At 46.0% G+C, this 22,832-nt stretch overlaps 1 protein-coding gene across 1 annotated transcript in view; it reads left to right on the forward strand.

Moving 5' to 3' along the window:
• XYLT1 (xylosyltransferase 1) overlaps positions 1 to 22,832 on the forward strand; it is a 317,608-nt gene that overhangs the window by 198,937 nt on the left and 95,839 nt on the right. The window contains exon 5 of the mRNA XM_027098118.1: positions 22,524 to 22,696. Within this exon, the coding sequence (XP_026953919.1) occupies positions 22,524 to 22,696 (173 nt within the window). The remainder of the gene's footprint in view (positions 1 to 22,523; positions 22,697 to 22,832) is intronic.

Consider the following 22,832-nt stretch of genomic DNA (forward strand, 5'->3'; position numbering starts at 1 on the left):
CCCACCCTCCCGTTTTCCCCCCTTGGTGTCCATACGTTTGTTCTCTACATCTGTGTCTCTGTTTCTGCCTTGCAAACCAGTTCATCTGTACCATTTTTCTAGATTCCACATGTATGTGTTAATATACAATATTTGTTTTTCTCTTTCTGACTTACTTCATCTGTATGAAAGTCTGTAGGTCCATCCACGTCTCTACAAATGACCCAATTTCATTCGTTTTTATGGCTGAGTAATATTCCATTGTATATATGTACCACATCTTCTTTATCCATTCGTCTGTCGATGGGCATTTAGGTTGCTTCCATAACCTGGCTATTGTAAATAGTGCTGCAGTGAACATTAGGGTGCATGTGTCTTTTTGAACTATGGTTTTCTCTGAGTATATGCCCAGTAATGGGATTACTGGATCATATGGTAACTCTATTTTTAGTTTTTTAAGAAACCTCCATACTGTTCTCCACAGTGGCTGTATCAATTTACATTCCCACCAACAGTGCAAGAGGGTTCCTTTTTCTCCATACCCTCTCCAGCATTTATCGTTTGTACATTTTCTAATGATGGCCATTCTGACCAGTGTGAAGTGATACCTAATTGTAGTCTTGATTTGCATTTCTGTAATAATTAGAGATGTTGAGCATCTTTTCACGTGCCTCTTGGCCATCTGTGTCTTCTTTAGAGAAATGTCTATTTAGTTCTTCCACCCATTTTTTTGGTTGGGCTGTTTGTTTTCTTGATATTGAGTTGCATGAGCTGTTTATATATTTTGGAGATTAATCCTTTGTCCATTGATTCATTTGCAAATATTTTTTCCCATTCTAAGGGTTGTCTTTTTGTCTTTATGGTTTCCTTTGCTGTGCAAAAGCTTTTAATTTTCACTAGGTCCCATTTGTTTATTTTTGTTTTTATTGCCATTACTCTAGGATGTGGGTCAGAAAAGATCTTCCTGTGATTTATGTCCAAGATTATTATTCCTATGTTTTCTTCTAAGAGTTTTATAGCATCTGGTCTTACATTTAGGTCTTTAATCCATTTTGAGTTTATTTTTGTATATGGTGTTAGGGAGTGTTCTAATTTCATTTTTTTACATGTAGCTGTCCAGTTTTCCCAGCACCACTTATTGAAGGGACTGTCTTTTCTCCATTGTATATCCTTGCCTCCTTTGTCATAGATTAGTTGACCATAGGGGCTTTGGCTTATCTCTGGGAGTTCTGTCCTGTACCATTGATCTATATTTCTGGTTTTGTGCCAGTACCATATTGTCTTGATTACTGTAGCTTTGTAGTATAGTCTGAACTCAGGGAGTCTGATTCCTCCAGCTCTGTTTTTTTTTCTCAGGATTGCTTTGGCTATTCGGGGTCTTTTGTGTTTCCATACAAATTGTAAAATTTTTGTTCTAATTCTGTGAAGAATACCATTGGTAATTCTATAGGGATTGCTTTGAATCTGTAGATTGCTTTGGATAGTGTAATCATTTTCACAATATTGATTCTTCCAATCCAAGAACATGGTATATCTCCCCATCTGTTGTCATCTTTGATTTCTTTCATCAGTGTTGTCATCTTTGATTTCTTTCATCGGTGTCTTATAGTTTTCTGACTACAAGTCTTTTGCCTCCTTAGGTAGGTTTATTCCTAGGTATTTTATTCTTTTTGTTGCAATGGTGAATGGGTTTGTTTCCTTAATTTCTCTTTCTGATCTTTTGTTGTTAGCATATAGGAATGCAAGAGATTTCTGTACATTAATTTTGTATCCTGCAACTTTACCAAATTCATTTATTAGCTGTAGTAGTCTTCTCACGGCATCTTTAGGATTTTCTATGTATAGTATCATGTCATCTGCAGAGAGTGACAGTTTTACTTCTTCTTTTCCAATTTGTATTGCTTTTATTTCTTTTTCTTCTCTGATTTCCATGGCTAGGGCTTCCAAAACTATGTTGAATAAGAGTGGCGAGAGTGGGCATCCTTGTCTTGTTCCTGATCTGAGAGGAAATACTTTCTCAAAACATCACTGAGAATGATGTTTGCTGTGGACTTGTCATATATGGCCTTTATTATGTTGAGGTAGGTTCCCTCTATGCCCATTTTCTAGAGAGTTTTTTATCATAAATGGGTGTTGAATTTTGTCAGAAGCTTTTTCTGCATCTGTTGAGATGATCATATGGTTTTTATTCCTTAATTTGTTAATATGGTTGTGTCACATTGATTGATTTGGGTATACTTAAGAATTCTTGCATTCTTGGAACAAATCCCACTTGTTCATGGTGTATGAGCCTTTTAATATGTTGTGGGACTCTGTTTGCTAGTATTTTGTTGAGGATTTTTGCATCTATGTTCAACAGTGACATTGGTCTGTAATTTTCATTTTTTGTCTGATATCTTTGTCTGGTTTTGGTATCAGGGTGGTGGTGGCCTCGTAGAACAAATTTGGGAGTGTTCCTCCCTCTGCAATTTTTTGGAAGAGTTTGAGGATGATAGGTGTTAGCTCTTCTTTAAATGTTTGATAGAATTCACCTGTGCAGCCATCTGGTCCTGGAGTTTTGTTTGTTGGGAGATTTTTAATCACAGTTTCAATTGCATTACTTGTCATATGTCTGTTTATATTTTCTAATTCTTCCTGGTTCAGTCTTGGAAAATTTCACCTTTCCAAGAATTTGTACATTTCTTTGAGGTTGTCCATTTTATTGTCATCTAGTTGCTTGTAGTAGTTTCTTATGATGCTTTGTATTTCTGCAGTGTCAGTTGTAATTTCTCCTTTTTCATTTCTAATTTTACTGAGTTGCATCCTCTCCCTTTTTTTTGTGATGAGTCTAGCTAAACGTTTATCAATTTTCTTTATCTTCTCAAAGAACCAACTTTTAGTCTTACTGATCTGTGCTATTGTTTTCTTCATTTCTAGTTCATTTATTTCTGCTCTGATCTTTATGATTTCTTTCCTTCTACTGACTTTTGGTTTTCTTTGTTCTTCTTTCTCCAGTTGCTTTAGGTGTAAAGTTAGATTGTTTATTTGAGATTTTTCTTGTTTCTTGAGGTGAGTGTACAGCAGATATTAACACAACATTGTAAATCAACTATACTTCAATAAAAAAATAAATCTAAAAAAATAATAAAATAAAATAGATAAACAAGAAGGACCTACTGAATAGCATAGGGAGCTAGACTCAATATTTTGTAATAAGCTATATGGGAAAATAGCCTGAAAAAATATATATATATGTATGTATATGTGTGTGTATATAAATATATAGCAGAATCACTTTGCTGTACACCTGAAAGTAACACAACATTGTAAATCAACTATATGTCAATTGAAAAACATGAGAAAAGTCAACAGGGACGTTGGCCAGAGTCCCCTCGATTCATCCAGACCACCTCCAGCCCAAGCTGCCACTGCTTCTCTCAAGCACATTGTACTGAGAACGCTTAGGGGCCCTGGCCCGGGTGACAGCTTGCTGAACTTTCAGTTGTGCTTGTATATTTTTTATGACAGTCTTAACAAATTCTACCCACTGGTGCATTATTTAACCAAATGTCATTTCTCTGCCTTTCTCATTTAAGCATCATCTGTTCGATTTACACATTGGAACCCCCATGAAATTAACACTACACATGTTTCCTTTTGGAGCCGACTGAATTTAATTTAATTTAAATTGTTGTCACTGTCAGTGGCCTTCCAGAGCTGCAGTAGTGCGGGTCTTGTCTCCTCAAAGGCTTATCTTAACCCCATCCTGTCTCAAAAGCTACAACTCTGCTTTCTCTGGTCTAATGTCTAGTCCACATGTAAGATGAGCTTCGTCTGCCAGTTCATTTATAGGGGTTCTTATTTACGAAAGGGTCTTCTCAGAAGTCCCCTGGCTTAAATGAAGCTTCCAAGCCACGGTTGAGAAACCCGGGTCTCTTTGGCCTTCTAGGCTGATCAAGAAGTCTCAACCCAACATGTTAGGGGACTTGATTAATACAAACACCATGGCAAATGATGGTTATCCCACCGTGAAGCTCTAGTGGTGAAAGACAAGACATAGCATTTGTTCATTCCACATTTATTTAGAGACTCGCTAGGAGAGAGACTGCGCCTGTCTGGTCCATGCCGGACCCCTCAGTGTGTCCCCAGTAGCAGGCATCTGATAATTATTTCTCAAATACGTGATATTCAGTCATACCTTGGAGACATTGCGGGTTTGGTTCCAGACCACCGCAGTAAAGCAAATATTGTAATAAAGCGAGTCACACGAATTTTGGGGTTTCCCAGGGCATATAAAAGTTATGTTTACACTATACTGTAGCCCATGAAGTATGCAGTAGCATTATGTCTAAAAAAACAATGTACATGCCTTAATTAAGAAATATTTTATTGCTAAAAAATGCTAACCAGTCTCTCAGCCTTCACTAAGCCGTAGCAGTAACATCAAAGATCACCGATCACAAATCACCATAACAAATATAACAGTAATGGAAGAGTTTGGAATATCGCGAGAATCACCAAAATGTGACACAGAGACACGAAGCGAGCAAGTGCTGTTGGGAAAATGGTGCCGATAGACTTGCTCAACACAGGGTTGCCACCCACCTTCAATTTGTAAAAAACGCAGTATCCGCAAAGAGCAATAAAACGAGGTGGGCCTGTGTCCATCCTGTTGTGCGCTGCCCCGCCCCAGGGCATAGCACTCACAGGCATTTATAATTATGTATCAAATGAATGGTGTCACGTGCTCAGGAGACTTCTAAAAAAATTTTTACAGTGATCTTAAGCTGTACTTGTGCCACAGATGTCAGCCAAAGTCTGATGGCGTCTACTCACTCTCAGGAAAGATCGTGACGAAGACACCCTAAATGCAGCAGGAGCGAACTGAAGTGAGCTGGGGGCGCACACTTGGCCTGGACTTGGAGTTCGGTCGGGGGCGGGGTAATTGCATAATAACAATTTCCAAGTACCGGAGAGGCTGCAGTGCTGTCTTTGAAGGCAGAATTAGGACCAGCGGATGAAACCTTCTGGCAGGCGTATTTTGGAAGAAAAACAGCTCAACACTGTCCACAAGCGTGACTAGCTGCTGCATAAGGCAGTGAGGTGCGCATCTTTGGAGGCATTCAAGAAAGAACTGCCAGACCCGTCACTATGTTTTCACTATGTTTTTTGTCATTACACTAGAGAAATTTCAAAAACACAGGAAAGATAGCTGATTCACTTTCTTATAAAGCAGAAACTAACGCACCATTGTAAAGCAATTATACTCCAATAAAAATGTTAAAAATAAATAATTTAAAAACCCCAAACAAACACAGGAAAGGATTGTGAAAAACCAAACGGAGACCCCCGCCCCTTTAAAAAATTCTGCAAAGTACTGTTTTTACCTCTTTGAGACCTGGACTCACGGCCTTTCTTTTGCCTGAAGAGACACCCTCTTTACCTGGCTCCCACCTCCTCATGTTTCAGATCTGGGCTTCACTGTTGCTTCTTCAGAAAAGTCTGAAGACCTGGTCTGCATTGATCCCCCCACCCCGTCTTCCTCCTGCTGGTACTCTGCACCTTTTCTTCATTGCATTAAACATCTTTTGTAAAATATGTTTGTCTCTTCCCTTCACCCACCCCGCTACTGGACTGTAAGCTCCTTGAAGACAAATTCAATATCTGTTTCATTCTTGTGAGCATCCCCCAGCTCCTGGCGGGGACATTGCTCATGGTAGATGCTCAGTGAATATTTGTGAAGGAAGGAAAGAAAGCACGTCTGTGCTCACTGACGTGGAGAAGGTGTCAAGAGCATATTGTTGAAAAGAGAACGCATATGACAAAGCAGAATGTACACAATGGTATGTAATGTGTGTGCATAAAAATATTTGGCAAACGTTCACCAAAATGTTAACAATAGTGATATCTGGATGCTCTACTATTTGAGTTTTTTCTTTTTTTTTCCTTTCTTCATATTTTTCTGTATGCTTGAATTTCCTATAGTAAGTATATGTTAATCTACATAGACAGAGACACCAAAGAAACCACCCAGAGCTGGCAAAGCTAGATGGGCTTCTTCTTGGTTTAATCCTGTAACTGCAGCTCCCAAGTGCCGTGATCTCCGGTCTGGGCGTCTGTCCCCGTGCCCTAGTCTCACCAGTGCAGGGAAACGGGTCTATCGTGATCCCAGGTGCACCTGCGATGCTGTGTTACTCATTGCCATGAGCCCTCTTGCACGTGTATTTTGACGTCTGTTTCTTCCTTCAACGGGAATGTATTCAGTGTGTCCCAGGTGCTTCTGGCATTGTCACTGGACATTGGGCTGAGCCCCAGGGAGGCAGAAGTAAAGAAAAACGTAATCCCTGCCCAGTAGGAACAAAACCTAATGTTGTATTGGAGTAACTGTGTCTGTCACTGCTGTTGAAATCAGCTGGACAGCCTGTTAGCACTGGGGATAGCCAAGAGGCTCCCACGGGTACTGGTTTCTCAGAGGCAGGATGGCTGAGGTTTCTGCAATCAGCTCGCCTAGATTCAAAGCCCAGCTCCATTATTTCCTAGCTGTTTGGCCCTGGGCAGGTCCCCTCTGTGACTCAGTTTCCTCATCTGGAAAATGGGGATGACAGTGGCACTCATCTCCTAAGTTTGCTGCAAGGACTAAATGGCCGAGTGACCAGCACAGAGTAAACACTGCACAAACGTGAGCCTAGGTCATTACTCCCGTCTGCGTTCCGTGATGTGACAGCATTAACGTGACAAATGGGTAACAATTGGAGGAAACATCCCTGTTTAAATAGAAGGCATCTGCAGGACATATTTATGGTGTAGGATCAGGAGGCAGTGTTAATGGCCCTTAATGTAATTACTATAAGGATTTTTATTAGGAAAATTCCAACCAATTTGGCATTAATTAATGTACTGTTACTTTAGCGTGTTACCCTTCTAGTCCTTGGAGAGTTGGAGAAAATAAACCTGTTATTTTCTCAAACCCTTTCCTGAGAAGTAAGTAAGTGTTGTTCTCTCCTCCAGTGGCTCCATTTGTAATAAAAATAGATGAGTCCCTGTGTTTTTCTAGGGCAGGATTTATGGAGCCTTCAAGGACCTTCAGGAGAGGTGAAAGGAGGACAGAGATGAAAGTGTCAGGCGACAGGAAGGCTCTTAGGAGAACCTGTGAACAGCAGCTCAGGCTCAGAAGGCAGGGAGGGAGCAGGTGATCTTAACACCCCAAGCTGCAGCCTGCAGGAGGGCCCAGGCTCCACTCTGCACCCTGAAGCCAGGCTTCTCACACCAGCCCACCTGTGGTTCCACCTACAGTCCACTCCTCAGCCACCCTTAGCAAGCCCGTTGTGATGGTTTGTCACTCTCTTCCACTGCAGCCCTTAAAATGGTGCCCAAGACCCTGCATGGGGCCCCTGCTGTCTTTCCATCCCCATCTCACCCTGTGCTCTGTCGTGGCCTCTGTGCTCCAGCCACACTGACCCTCCAGCATGTCCCCTCACTTACCATGCTCTGTCTCACCCCAGGGCCTTTGCATATGCTGTTCCCTCTGCCTGGGGACACTCTCTGCTCCCCCCTTTTACCTAGTCAACTGCTTACTCAACCTGTAGATCTTACTCCAAGGAATGCATCCCTTGAGCTCCGACTAATATATTAGTCTGCTTAGGCTGTCATAACAAAATACCACATAACAACAGACACTTACTTATCACAGTTTTGGACCCTGGGAGTCTGAGATCAGGGTGCCAGCTGGTTGGGTTCTGGTGAGAGCGCTCTTCCTGGCTGGCAGGCTGCCTTGTCCCTGTGCCCTCATGTGGCAGAGAGAGAGAGAGCAAGGTCTCTGACGTCTGTTCTTATAAGGGCACTCATCCCATCGGATCAGGGCTCTTCCCTTATGACCTCATCTAACCTTCATCACCTCCTAAAAGGCCCATCTCCAACACAACCACATGGGAGTTAGGCCTTCAACCTAGGAATTTGGGTGAGTGACACAATTCCTTTCATAGCAAGTCGTATCTTTGAAAAAGGAACAGAACAGTTAGGAACAGAAGCAGAGGTTTGATGACATTGTTACAGCTTCCCGGAAAGGGAAACTGGGTGAGTACAGTGGGAAGTGAGCTGGAAAGGGGAGAAGAGAAATAGAATGCAGTTCCTTGCATGTCGTTATGTAAGGTAATTGTCATGACAGCCGCCATTTAATTTTCTTCATATCATGGAATTGTATGTGTTTATTGTCTGTCTTCCCTTTGGGAAGGTCTGCTCTTCAGAAGCCCAGGCTCTCGGTGGCATGTACTTTGCTCTGTTACACTAGAACACGGCATGCCTGGCATGTCATAGGTGCCTGTTCCAGTTACTACTGCTGAGTAAAAAAAAACACCCCAAACGCAGTGGCACAGAACACTTCATTTTTTATGCACATTGATTCTGTGGAATCGGGAATTCAGAAAGAATACCTAGGAGATGGGTGGTGGCATGGACAAAAACCACCACTCTGTACTAGGCACTTTTCTGAGCACATGATTCCATGGGTCCCTCCCTATGAAACAGGAGTCAATATTTTACCCTTTTTGTACTGATAATGGACTAGAATCTTAGAGGTGATATAATTTGCCCAACCTCACAGAGTTAGGCAGTGAAGAGCTGTGGTTGGAAGCCTGATCTCTCTGATTGCAAAGTTTGCAAAGCCAAACTTCTTTCCACTTGCCATGCTGCCTTTCCAGAGTGACTGCCCATGTTGCCAAAAGTGAAGTAGGCCATCTTGGCAGGGAACCTTCTGCCTCCCAGTAAGATGAGTGGTTCTCAAGCAACAACCGTATTGATTCGCTATAGGGGACTCTGGGAAATATAAAGGGGAAGAGGCTGTTTGGGGGACTAGGGATATTAAATGTCCCATAAGGCATGAGACAGCCCAACCCAACAAAGAATTATTATCTCTCCCCAAATGCCAGTGGTCCCTGTTGAGAAACACTGCTTGAGAAGGGGCAGAAATGTGTGAAATATTAATCTGTACCAAAACCGTCTGTAAGGTTACTCAGATGACAATAGAAGCTGTTCTTTCCTTGCATGGTTTAGCTTAGGGCTTGCCTTAGTCCATTTGGGCTACTATAACAAAATACCACAGACTTGAGTGGGTTATAAATAACAGAAATTTATTTCTCATGGTTCTGGGGGCTAGAAAGTCCTGCAGATCTGGTGTCTGGTGAGGACTTGCTTCTGGTTCATAGAGCACTGTCTTCTCCCTGTGTCCTCACTTGGCAGAAGGATAAGGGAGGTCTCTGGGGTCTGTATTATAAGGGCACTAACCTCATTCATGAGGGCTGCACCCTCATGACTGAATCACCTCCCAAAGGCCCCACCTCCCAATACCATCACTTTGGGGATTAGGTTTTCAACATATGATTCTGGGGGGCACACAAACATTCACACCATAGCAGGGGTTAAAAGCCCTCATTTTAGTGGCTGACAAATGGAGATCTGAATCCCAATTCCACAGTGTATTAGCGGGCCCCAGGTCACATAACCACTCTGAGTCTTGACTTCCTTATCTGTAAAATGGGAATAATTAGAATACCTCCCTCAGAGGTCTGCTGTAAGAAGTAAATGAGATAATATCTGCTTAAAAACACTCTGCCCAGGCCTGGCACACAGTAGTAGCTGTTCATCATAATAGCACTTTCATCCTTGATGTGTGGGAAAAGTAACATCAGCAGGATGGACAAGAGCTTGCAGGCCTCAGCACAGTGCTTTTGCTGGGTAACCGGCAGAGTTACCCAGCAAAACTGGGCAGACTGGGACCCAGTGAATTGCGGCAAAATGCACCATACGCCATCAATATTTATCCCACTGGTTTCCATTTATTGAGCAGTACATCATTAGAATATCCCAGGGCTCTTGACAATAAAATCAATAAGACGGTTCAGCCATGGGCTGTGGTTTAATAACTCCAGACTTGAATGAGGGGGAAAAAAAAATCAGTGAGCAGGAAAGTTTCCTGAGTGCTTGATCAGGAATGGAGGGAGACATTTCTCAGAGCGGGAGAAAAATAATGAGTGAGACAGCCTTGGGTCTCAGCGGAACAGGAGGCTGTGAGCGTGAGAGGTGGCACCCAGAGACGTATCTGGGTAAAACTCTTTCCACCTTGAGAGATGCAGGTTTTAAGAGGAGGTTGAAAGGAAAAGAAGGTACAAAATGTGGTCCTCAACCCTGACTGCATGTTGGATCACTTGGGGAGCTTTAAAAACTTGCCAATACTGGCACCCACCAAAGTAATTAAATTATTATTTCTTGGGGTGGGACCCAGGCATGGGTTTTGCTTTTTGTTTTGTTCTCTTACCACGTTCAGGTCATTCTAATGGGCAGAGGTGAGCCTCACTAGCCTGGGCCAGTGGATTCGAACTTCAGCTTGCCTGAGAATCACCTGGAGGGCTTGTTAAAACACAGATTGCTGGTCCCCACCCCAGAGTTTCTGATTCACAAGGAGTGGGGTAGGGCCTGAGATTCTGCCCTTCTAGCAAGACCCCAGATGATGCTGTTGCTGTGGACCAGAGACCACCTTTTGAAAACTTCTGTTCTAGAGCAATGCTTTCCACCGAGAGTGAGTTTGCCCCTCCTCCCAGGGGACACTTGTCAAGGAATGGAGACATTTTTGCTTTTTCACAAGCGGAAGGATACTGTTGGTATCTAGTGACTAAAGACCAGGGATGTGACTTAAACATCTTACAGTGCATAGGACGGCGCTCATCTCCCACAGCAAAGAATTATCTGGTACCAAATATCAATCATGCCCAGACTGCAGAACCCCATTCTAAAGTAGACAGTGGTTTAGAAGCCATTCAGGGAATATGATGCTTTGGGTCCAGATGAGCTTGGCAGTGGGAGCCTGAGTGGAGACAGAGATGCCCAGATTCTTGCTAAGAGCATGCATGGAGCATAGTATCTGAAGTCAGGTCAGTTTGTTTCTGTTTCTTCATCTCTTCTTCACCTCCTAGCTCTGTGACCTTGGGTGAGTTCCTCACCCTCTCTGAGCCTGGGCCAATTATCTGTAAATGGGGATAATTTCTATATGCAGCATTGCTATGAGAGGTAAGAAGTCTGTGCAAAAAACTTTATAAATATTAAATGCTCAACATATTGGAGTGCAAGTCAAAAGGACAGTGTTTCTCAGCAGACCCCTGTGTCTGTCTGTCTGTCTGTCTCTCTCTCTGTGGCAGGAAGGTGGTCTCCCAGTGGCTACTCCAGAAAACTCCCAACGAAACCCTCCTGGGCCCCTGAAGCCTGGAAAGCAAATGTCATCTGGACCTACAGGTCCTTCCATGAAATACGAGGCTGCTTGGGCATCAGTCTGTACCTGGCCTTCACCTGCCCTCATTTGTTTAGCAAACTCAGCACATCCTAGTTGGAAAGCAAGTTTGCGGAGTCTAATTAATATTCTCCAAGCTTCCTTCACACTCTCTCACCTTCACGATTCTGCCAAATCCCTATTTGCCATTATGCCCTATTATTTGCATAATGTTTTCATTGCAATAGACTCACTTTCATCTTTACTTAAGTCAATTGTATTTTGAAAGTCATTTTGCATCACTGCCAGAAGTGGAGATCTCTCTCTCCCTTGCCATAGAGACAGCAACCATGCAAATGAATCGGTGAAATCACAACAGTGGTCTTCAGTGCCCGTAGTTACTTCTCTTTTCTGCCAGAGACACCAATACTGTGGGCAGATCTCCCCTTGTTGGGAGAGGAAGTTCAGTCCCCTTGCTGTTGAGGAAATGCTTGCATTGATCTGAGACTCCCTTGGTGGGCTGGCTAATCAGAAAGGCTGGATGAGAATTGAAAAGGGAATCCCTTTCCCATTCTCACTTAGTGCCATTTGATGTCCTGTGTGTGGGCTATGTAAATCTTCCCTTGGGAAGAACACCAGCTCTGAAGTCCTCATGGTCAGGTCCTGCCCCCCCCCCCCCCCCCCCCCCCGCCCAGCTGTGTGAACAATTACAAGTTTCACTGCATTGGGCAAGGGTTCCAGAGTCACCCCACATGGGCTCAACAGCTGGCTTCTCCATTGTCGAGCTGCATGACCATATTTTGCCTGTGTTATAGCTTTGCGTCCTTACAGCATCCCTTGGAGGTGAGCACACTTCGACAGATGAGGAAACAAAGGCACACAGCAGCCAAATGACCTGTGAGTAAGTGGTGGGTTCAGGATACAGACCCAGGCTGAGCCCCTACATGGGATGGCTGAGTTCAGTAGTGCAGGATGGGTTCCTTGAAAAATAACTTAATAAAAATTAAGTTACCATATGATCCAGCAATTCCACTTCTGGGTATATACCCAAAAGAATGGAAAGCAGGGTCTCAGAGGGATATCTGAACACCTGTGTTCATAGCAGCTTTATTCACAAGAGCCAAAAGTTGGAAGCAACCCGGCTGTTCACTGACAGATGAATGGATAAACGAAATGTGGTACATACACACAGTGGAATATCATTCAGCCTTAAAAAGGAAGGAAATTCTGCCACATGCTACAACATTTTGCTACATGAAAGAAGCCAGCTGCAAAAAGAACAAATATTATATGATTCCACTTATGTGAGCACCTAGAGGAGTCATAGAGACAGGAGTAGAATACTGGGTGCCAGGGGCTGGGGGAGGGGAATGGGAGTTGGTGTTTAATGGGTATAGAGTTTCGGTTTTGCAAGACGAAAAGGTTGGTGGTGACGGTTGCACGACCATGTGAAGGTACTTAACATTACTGAACTGTATGCTCAGAAATGATTAAAAAGGTAAATTTTATGTCATGTGTATTTTACCACAGTTTTTTTTTTGAAAAGAAGAAATTCAGGATTCTTGGAGGGCCTGTGGGAGGGTGGTGCAAGGAAGGGATGGGGGAGGGGGTCAGGGATGGCTTGGCAGAGAAAGGGTCATTTCTCCTGAGCCCCGAGGCGTGTGGCCTGGCCAGCTTTATCCTTGGACTTGCTCCCTCAGTTCCCCTCTCCCGACTCCACGATCCCTGCTTAGTATCTCCTCCCCTCACTTCCCATCAGGTCAGGTTGGAGGTGACATGACCACAGGAGTCAGAGCAGCAGCCCTGATGTTAGAGACATGACCAGGCACTTGCCCGGCTCCTCCCAGGGAGGCCTGGGGCTCCTGAACAGGGAAGAGCGGGGTCCAGCCCTCAGCCAGTTCACATGAGCGGAGACCGTCCCATGCAACAGCTCGGCCCTGAGGCTTCCACTTCGGCCCCCTGGGCGCTGAACGTGGACGGAGCTGTCCGGCTTAATCCATCAGTCCGAATCGTTCATTCTCTGAGGGCCTCTCCCCTGAGCCGGCAGGGGCGGGGGCGTAGGTGATGGGGATGGCATGCTAGGAGAGATGAAACCTTGGCCTCGGCTCATGAGGAACTGCCAGCTATCAAGAAAGCCCACCTGATGTGCTATATACCAGGGAGTATCACTCAGCCTCGAGAGAGAAGGAAACCCTGCCATTGCGACAACATGGATGGAACTTGAGGACATGATGCTAAGTGACATAAGCCAGAGAAAGACGAACACTGTGATATCACTTATATGTGGACTTAAAAAAAGTTAGACTTTTGGAAACAGGGAGTAGAGAAATGGTCACCAGGGGCTGGGACGTGGAGGAAAGAGGAGAGGTTGGCAAAGGATACAAACTCTCAGCAATAAGATGAATAAGGTCTGAGGATCCAATGTGACTGTATCATGGTGACCATAGCTGATAGCACTGTGTTGTACAATTGAAATTTGCTGAGAGAGTAGAACTTAAATGTTCTCACCCCCAAAATACATAATAAACAAATAAGTGAGGTGGTGGATGTGCTAACTCACTAGATGGGGAGAATCATTTCACAACGTGTAGTGTATCAGATCACCCCAATGTACAACTTGAATTATCTTACAACTTTATATGTCAATTATACCTCAATAATAATAAATTATACCTCAATAAACCTGAAAAAGGGAGGGAGGGAGGAAGAAACTAAGTGAATTACCAAAAACCAACCCTGTCTCAAGGGAGGACAGTTTTCTATTCAGTGATGCTAACTCCATGATTGGGCTAGAATCCCAGACTATGGGAATATTATCTACTCATCTGCTAGAATAAAGCATGGGTTTGTCTCTGAGCCGACACTCTACAGAGAGGGTAACTCATCAGTTGCTCAGGGCCTCTCAGCCTCAGAGTCCTCCATGGTGAGATGGGGGTAATAATCACGGTGCCTGCCTCGTAGGCCTTAGGAAAATTAAGTAATGAAATCATGTATGCACAGTGCTTAGGGGTCAGTATGCCTCAGGCATCATTATTTTTCTAGAAGAGTCTTCAGGACCAAGGAAGGGAAATGACTCGCCTAGGGCCCCACGGCTGATTCACAGCAGAAGCAGGGTTTGGACCCAGACTTGTGGCCCTTGGTGTGCTGCCCAGTGAGAGAAAGGCCCTTCGGCCCAAGTCTGACAAAGAACCTGGAGCCTGTCAGGCTTTCCCCTCCGATGACATGAACCCCACTCCGTGCGGTGTGCCTGGTGGGCAGAGGTGCCCCATCCACAAGCACGAATCACCCCACCGTCAGCAGGGCCAGGGATGGATCTCTCATCCCTCTTTATTTTTTAAAAAATTTTATTGTATTTTGGAAGAACACTTAGCACGAGCTCTACCCTCTTAGCACAGTTTTAAGTGCATAATACAATGCCGTTGGCTGCAGACACAGTGCTGTACTCAGGTTCTCTAGAGCTCGTTCATCTGCCTTTTGCCTGAAACTTTTTGTCCATTGATGATAACTCCTCATCTCCCCAACCCTTCAGCCCCTAGCCACCATCTTTCTGCTCTTTGAGTCTATGATTTAGACCATGTAAGATAGCTCATGAGTGGGATCACACAGGATTTGTCTTTCTGGGACTGGTTTATTTCGCTCTGCGCATGTCCTCAGTGTTCATCCTGGTGGGAACGCAAAACGGAGTAGCCTCAATGGAAAACAGTATGGAGGCTCCTCGACATATTAAAAGTAGAACTACCTGTGACTAACCCAGTTTATAGAAGAAGAAGTGACAACCGGAGAGGTGTCTTTCCAAAGCCCCCGCGGTGAAGAGGCAGAGCTGGACCCAGTTCTGAGCCGCAGAGCCCGTGCCTCGCTGGCGGCAGGGAGCTGGGCCCACCCCTGATGCAAGCCCCGTTTGCACACAGCCTCGTCTCCACTGGTCTCCAAGACCCAGCCTCCCCTCTTGTTTGGAACCAAGTCAGAAAGCTCCCCCTCGCAGTCGCCGGAAGAGCCCCTTTCAGAGTATAGGTAGAATGGAGGGCTTTGTTGGTTGGAATAACTATTCCAGTCCAGAGGCTCCTTCGTTTTGCGTTTGTTATTTAGTCATTGTTTTCAGAGGCAGACGCTGCAGAGGGAGATCCAGGGTGTGGATGTTTATTTGCAAACCGTGGGCTCTGGGGTATACACAGCCCTGGGAGACTGTGCCGCCTTGGGTAGGACGCTGGAGCTGGGCCCACTGGGTCCACCAGACTTGATCCACATCCTTGGGGACGAACAGCCAAATAGAGTAACACTGACGGTGATGATAGCTATTCTAATGGACATGAGCGTCCACGAGAGACAGGCTCTGATGATAACATACCCATTTTTACAGATGAGAGAACCGAAACTTAGAAAGGTGGCTTACCTGGTCCAAGGTCATGCAGACCTGCCTGACCAGAGGCCACACTCCTAATCCCTGCAGCTTAACTTTCTCCTCCCAGATCATATTCCTACAAGGTACCACAGGCGTGATCATTGCTAGCATCACGACATGTGCACAACCCATTGACCCTTGCCAAGTACCTTCATCTTCGCCATCTCTTTAGGGCCCAAGGTTTACGTCGTCCTTATTTGACCAAATGATGATAAAGAGACACACAGAGCTTGGGTGGGTAACAGGCCACAGCCCTCCGTGAGTCCTTGGCCTCCACACCTGCATCACAAAAACATACTTGATATGCTTCCCTACAACCCTGGGTTTTTAACATGTGTCTGAAGTCAGCTTTCCCCGCTGCCTCTAATCACTCTGATTCTTCCACCTATTTTCTGTTTTGTACCACAGGAATCTGATTATACTGTTAAATTCATAGCTTTTTTTTAGGAGCCGGGCAGTGTTTGGGTTTCCGTCTGTAAAGACACACATAGCTCTGACCACATGCCATTGTTTTCTGTCCTGCAGCTGGAAAAAAGTCAACTGACAGGCTTCTAGGAACAGATTTTTGTCTTTTGGAAATGGGGACAATTGGATCGAGCATAGTGGCCATGCTAGGGCTCTGGCATCACAGACCAGCTCCGTTCCCAGCTCAGCCAACTCCTAACTGGGATGTCTCTGAGCTCCAGCTTCCTCAGTTGTATAAGAGGAAGGTAATAACTCTTTTCTCATAGTGGTTTGGATAGAAGTAAAAAAGTCATGCACAGAAATTGTTTTACACATAGTAGGCACTCAGTAAACAGTATTAGAACTAGCAATAAGCATCACCTTTATTGTTAGGTTCCATTATAAAAGTAATCCATTTTACAAAATGCAGTTAACACGGCAAAGTGTAAAGAAGAAAACCGTCATGCCACCATCTGACCCTCTGTTAATATTTGGGTCCATGTCTTTTAAATTGTTATGGATTGCATTGTAGGACTTCTCTTTGGCTTAATATATTATAGGCAATGTTCTGTATCAACAAGTATTACTAAGACCTTTGGGTCGACTCCTATTTTGGACCATTATACACACTATTGAGGTGGAGGCCCCAGGACCTTTGCACTTGCTATGCCAGCTGCCCAGAATCCTCCTCCATCCATGATAATTGCATGACTCACTCCCTCAGTTCACTCGTTCAGGCTTGTTCAAGTGTATCCACTTCACATCAGCCTACATTTGGCCACCATAGCCAAATAAACCCCGCCCTGAACATGCTTAAATTTTTTTCTTCATAACCTATACCACTGTTTGCAATCGTATTCTCTATTTGCTTACTTTTTTAGTGGCTTTCTATCCCACTAGCCTAAGCAGCGTTTGGGAAAGGACTCTGTTGTGTCCACTGACAGGACCGGAACTGTGCCTGGCACAGAGGAGATGCCGCATGAGTAACTAATTGAACAAAGAACATCCTATACATAGAGATGGGCATATTTGCCTTCTCCTCCCCCCAGGATAGATTTTTAGGCATGGAGTTACGGGGTCAAGGGGACTGCATATTTAACACTGTATGCTGTTGCCACATCACAGCCAGCTGTGCCAGCTGCCACTCCCTCCAGCAGGCTGGGAGAGAGCCCATCCCCAGTTCCCGCCCCGCTGGGAATCTCACCACAACCCACTGACGATCCCACTCCTGGTGCAGGAGGCCGGGTGCTTTTCAGGAGCACAGTCCCAGAAACGGTGGCCCGGGTGGGGGAGGCCCACCCCCAGGGGGGGCCTCTCTGCCTGGTCTACGGGGTGTTTTCTTGTCCTCTCCAGCGACCCTGTGTCTGAGCAGCTTGCCAGAAAGGGCGATGCAGGAGCCGGGGGTGTGGAGCAACTATAGGAAGCTGGTTACTGGCACCTGGCAAAGGGCACCATGAACCTCGGCCCCTTTGAACAGTACCCCACCCTGCTGCAACTCGGGGCAGAGAACTCGCACATTCACTCTCCTGTTTATTCGATAAAACCCATCAGGGTCCAACCATGTGCCAGATGGGGAACACTGCCATTGTGGTCATGGAGCCAGCCCGAGACGGTCCCACCAATTTGATGGGTCCTCGGCAAGGCGCTTCGCCCCCCTGAGCCTCACCTTCTTCCTCTACCTCTGGGCTCATACGCGGACAGGGCTGGTCAGGGCACAGGCGAGGGGCAGGTGTGTAAAGGATGGAGGTAGACTGGGGGGCAGGGGGAGAGGAGCAGGCAGCGTCTCAGGCCTGGAGGCATTGTTTGACTCTGAGATTCTGGAACTTTCGTTGGCCTTTGCTTTTAAGGATAGCTACAGTGCTCTGAGGTCGAGTGCATCCAGCTTTTACAGCGTGGCTCCCCTCCTTCCCTCTGCCTGAGCTGTCTCAGTGTGTGTGTCTGGTTATGTGTGTTTGTCTCCATTTATGTCCGTGTGTCTGTCTTTCCCCGCGTTTCTGTGGGTCTCTCTACATGCGTGGTCCCCCGTATGTGTGGGAGGGGAAGGTCCTCCTGTCTGTTTGCAGGTCTCTCTCTGCGTTTCTCTCGATGTGTGTGGCCTCTCTGTATCCCTCCCCTGATCCCCACCTCTCATCCCCATCTCCATCTCTCTGTCTCCTTTCTGTAGATATTTTTTGTCTTTCTCACCCACCCTTATCCCCAAAATAGCTGTGCTCCAGAAGAACTCTAGGTTTTTGTTCCCCCTTGTCTTTACTGCTCCCCAGACCGACCGTCTGACCCAAGGATGGCTTTATGCTATTCACGCCCGGGAGCCTCTGCTGCTGGTGTGGCAGTGTATCCATGTCTGCGTCTGTGAATCTGCTCTGCTTTCTAAAAACCCTAGAGAGAAGTTACAAAAGGCGTTTCTCGTCGTCAACACCCAAGTCCCCTTAGATACCAGCGGCCTTCACTCCCCGTACTGCTCTCCAGTGCAGCAGAGCGGGGGTGGCAGGAGCGGGGCTGGATTTGGGCCCCTACTCCCGCTTCTGTGCGCACTCGCTGTGTGACCCGGGGAAACGTGCTGACCTCTCTGAGTCTCAGGTATGACATAGAATTCCTCCTGGAGCTAAGTAATGACCCACACAGAGTCCCCAGGACCGGCACTCAGATGACGTCAGCTCCTCTGGACCAGAGCAGCCCGTCTTCTCCAGAATGCATTCATTCACTCACTCATTCAACAACATGGCAAGAGACATCCAGGGCTGGAGAGCGTGGCTGTTCCCAAAGGCCTCATAAAGCTCACTTGCTGGGAACTCCAGATCATTGTTACCCAGAGGCCTTGGGGCAGGGGTGAGCAGTATTATCTGAGTGCCACCGGGAACTCCTACAGAGTGGACTTCCTATGAAGCATCGTATCCACGTTTAAAGCTTTGAAAAATCACCCAATGAAATCCAGGTAGAAAAAAGTGACACAAGTAGCCATTGTGTTTTTGTTTTGTTTTGTTTTATTTTTTGTGGTACGCGGGCCTCTCACTGTTGTGGCCTCTCCCGTTGCGGAGCACAGGCTCCAGACGCACAGGCTCAGCGGCCATGGCTCACGGGCCCAGCTGCTCCGCGGCATGTGGGATCTTCCCGGACCGGGGCACAAACCCGTGTCCCCTGCATCGGCAGGCGGACTCTCAACCACTGCGCCACCAGGGAAGCCCAGTAGCCATTGTTTTTAAGCATCCCTCCCTTTGTTTGATAAAGAGTCTCCAAGGGAGGCGGAGAGAGGTTACAGCCAGCCCTGTGATAATTACGCTGCCTTTGGGCTGTGGTTGTGGGAAAGAGAATGTAAGCTTTTCTCGTATGTCATTATCTTTTTACTTTGGATTCTCACATTCCTTAATCCATTCATAATCCATTTGTGAAAACAGCCTCACATCCCATGTGCCTTTGTGCTCAAGACTGTGTCCAGGACTGGCAAGTAGGAGGGTTTAAGGATTCTGGGTGGTTGGTTGGATGGATGGATGGATGGATGAATAGGTTGTTGTGTGAGTGTTTAAAGGGACATGATCCTTCCAGGCACACCTCTCGTACGACCACCAGGAAGGCCCAGTGTATTTGCAAGTGGTTTGGAGAGATTAGAGGGTGGTTAGGATAACCCTCTGCTTGCTCCCCACTTTGTCTTCAACCAGAGCCAAGCTGTTAATTATCCCCAGGATCGCAGCTACTGATTCAGCAGTCAAGGAGACAAAGATGGTGGGGTATCAGGAGAGCGCGGGGAAGTGGGCTCTGGAGCTTTGGGCTAAACTCTCTGCGGTCTCCTCTGTCCCTGCGGGCAGATTGTTCACTCCTCCCCCACCCTCCAAGAGCACACTTCTATCATAAAACAATTGAGCATTGTCTTCTGTTTTTCCCACTTGGCTGAGAGCTCCTCAAAGGCAAGGATTTTTTCCCCCAATTTTAATTTTCTAGTATCTAGCACAGCGTGTGGCATGTAGTATAGGCTAAGTTAATATTGCGAGGATCAGTGAGTTGATCGTTAGATGTTTGGAAGAGTGGATGAATGGATGGTTGGGTTTTTTTGGGGGGAGGTGATAGGCCATTGAATGCTTTGCTAGGTGGGTAGTTAAATGGTTTGTTGGATGGGTGGTTGAATTTGAACGGATGGATGGGTGGGTGGGTGGATGGAGGGTGGATGAAAAGATGTAACCTTATTGGCCACCTAGAGTCAGCCTCCCACGTGATACAAGAATCCACCTTGCAATGCCTCTGACTTCCTCAAGTACATGCCGATCTACCTGCAATAACTAATTTACAAGATATTTCATTAACTAAGCAGAATTGTTATAAACATTTCCAAATTCTGGGTATGGTAATGTAGTGTATATTAGTGGTTAAGCACATAGGCTTTGGAAACAGACCTGGGTTTGAATCTCAGCTTAACTTAATTAAAGCAGTGTGACCTTGAACAAATAAGTCGCTTGGCGTCTCTAAGCTGTGGTTTCCTCATTTGCAAAACGGAGATAAAGGCCCTACCTTTCAGGGTTGCTATAAGGATTAAATGAAATAATTAATGGTAAGGACTGCTGAATGCTCAAGCAGAGGTACTGTAATCGTTATGGTACCAAAATGTACCCACCTGTAACTTTTATTTTCACCAAAAACCAGATGTGTGCCAGATATCCTTACAGTGTTATGTATCCAATGACAAACATTCTGATACAGTCCCTCATCTTTTGGCGTTTATGTCCTAGTAGGGGGGTTCAGACAATAAACAAGGAAACAATTTCAGATGGTGTTAAATGCTATGCAGAAAATCGAAATAGGTCGAGGTGAAAGAGAGTGATGTGGTTGGTGGGGGCCGGGTGGCCTTATTGTGACCTGTGAACTAGTGACACGAAGATGTAGCCATACGAAGATCTAGGGAGAGTGTGTCCCAGGTGTCAGGAATGGCCAGTGAAAAAAGGTCCCAAGGCAGAGACGAGCTTGCCCAAGGAAAAGATAAAAGGCCAGGGGGCGAGGTAGATGGTAGGGGCGATCAAGGCCCAGGGGTGTGCAGTCATATCTGCGGGAAGCAGGTCCCGCAGGCCGTGGACACGATACACGCTAATCTCATTCCGTCCTCTGGGACAACATAGAAGGAGCCTCGCTCATTTGGTGGCCATTCAGCTTCCCAGTGGCAGCTGACAGGCTCCCAATCTCCTGACCTCCAGGCTAAACAGTCCTAATTCTCAGCTTTCCCAGTTGACAGTCGGAGACACCTGCAGCTGCTACCCTGACAAGGTTCTGAGTCCCACAAACCTAGAACCCACAAGAAATCAGGTTAGACCCAAAGGAAATTCGGCTCAGGAAAACCAGGATATTTCTAGCTGGGCCTGTAATGAACTGAACCAGTAAGCTGTGTTCCTCCCTGAAACCTTGCCCCTGGAGCATTTGCAAGGGAAGAAAAGGAGAAAAGGTGTCTTTGAGGCTGCTTCCAGGAGAGAAGATGTCTGGAATCATTTATTCAGGAGCCTCTGGTACAGGTTCTGGGCTTTCAAAGAAAAAGAAGCTCTGACCACGGCTGATCTCCACCCGGGCTGATCCAGGGGCCCAGGTGGGTTCATGAGGACCTAGACCCCCTCCATCGCTCAGCAGTGCTTCCCTCTGTGTTGGCTTTCCTCTCCACGTGGGGACCAGAGGGCTCTGAGCATCTGCCAGTTTCATGGATTGCAAACGTCTCTCATCTAGTAGTTCCAACAGAAGTCCAGAATTCTGTCTTCTTAGCTGAACAGCTTGGTTAGGGCTGAACCATACCTACTGTGGCCAGAGAGAGGCGGTGTCCTGATTAACCAAGCTTCATCCCTGTGACCACCCCTGAAATAGACAATGGAGAGAGACCCTCTTCTTCCACACAGACTGAGAATTGAGGAGGGGGATGATGCCCCCCCAAATATCAGATGATGAATTTCCCATTATGCAAGATGGATAACTTCTAGGGATCTGCTGCACAACATTGTGCTTATAGTCCACAGTACTATCCTGTCCACTTAAAAATGTGTTAAGAGGGTAGATCTCATGTTATCTGTTCTTCTACAATTTTTTTAAAACGGATGCTCTTAGGAGGAGAAGGGAGAGCGTATTCTGGACAGGCAAAAACAGCATGTGTATCTTGCGTTTCCCAACTTGAAATTAACTGCTCCTTCCTCTGTGATTCAGAAATACACCTCTTACATCTCTCATCTCCTCCTGCCTTGTTCAGTAGTTTAATATGTGTACACATGTCTCCATCCGTTCTTTTCAGCTTCCTGGGGATGGAAACCATATCTTCAGGTCCTCAGGGTTTCTCCTCCTGTTGTACCAGGACAGCGTAAGGGTCCAGGACTTGCTTGGTTAAGTTGAATCAGGTTTCAGGGCCCAATATGACTACTTTGCCCCTCAAATAGTTTCCGGGGAGAAGCATCAGAGAAACGCCCCCCGAGGACGACCGAGCTCACCCCACCTCTGTGGTTTCTCGGGTTTTCCCAGGTAAAGCCAACAAGAACATTCAGTGGGATGAGGATTCGGTGGAGTATATGCTGGCCAACCGGGTCAGAATCGCCTTTGTCCTGGTGGTCCACGGCCGCGCCTCTCGGCAGCTGCAGCGCATGTTCAAGGCCATCTACCACAGAGACCACTTCTACTACATCCATGTGGACAAGGTGAGGACCGCCCTTTCTCTGCAGGTCTGTCTGCCTCTCTCCAAGCTGACCTCCCTGCTTCCCCCCAGAGCATTTGGTCTTGAAGTGCCGTGTGTGTGTGTGTGTGTGTGTGTGTGTGTGTGTGTGTGTGTGTGTG

The sequence above is a fragment of the Aethalodelphis obliquidens genome, unplaced genomic scaffold (assembly GCF_003676395.1).
Source record: "Aethalodelphis obliquidens isolate GAN/ISIS:26980383/991018 unplaced genomic scaffold, ASM367639v1 scaffold120, whole genome shotgun sequence".
Taxonomy (NCBI): domain Eukaryota; kingdom Metazoa; phylum Chordata; class Mammalia; order Artiodactyla; family Delphinidae; genus Aethalodelphis; species Aethalodelphis obliquidens.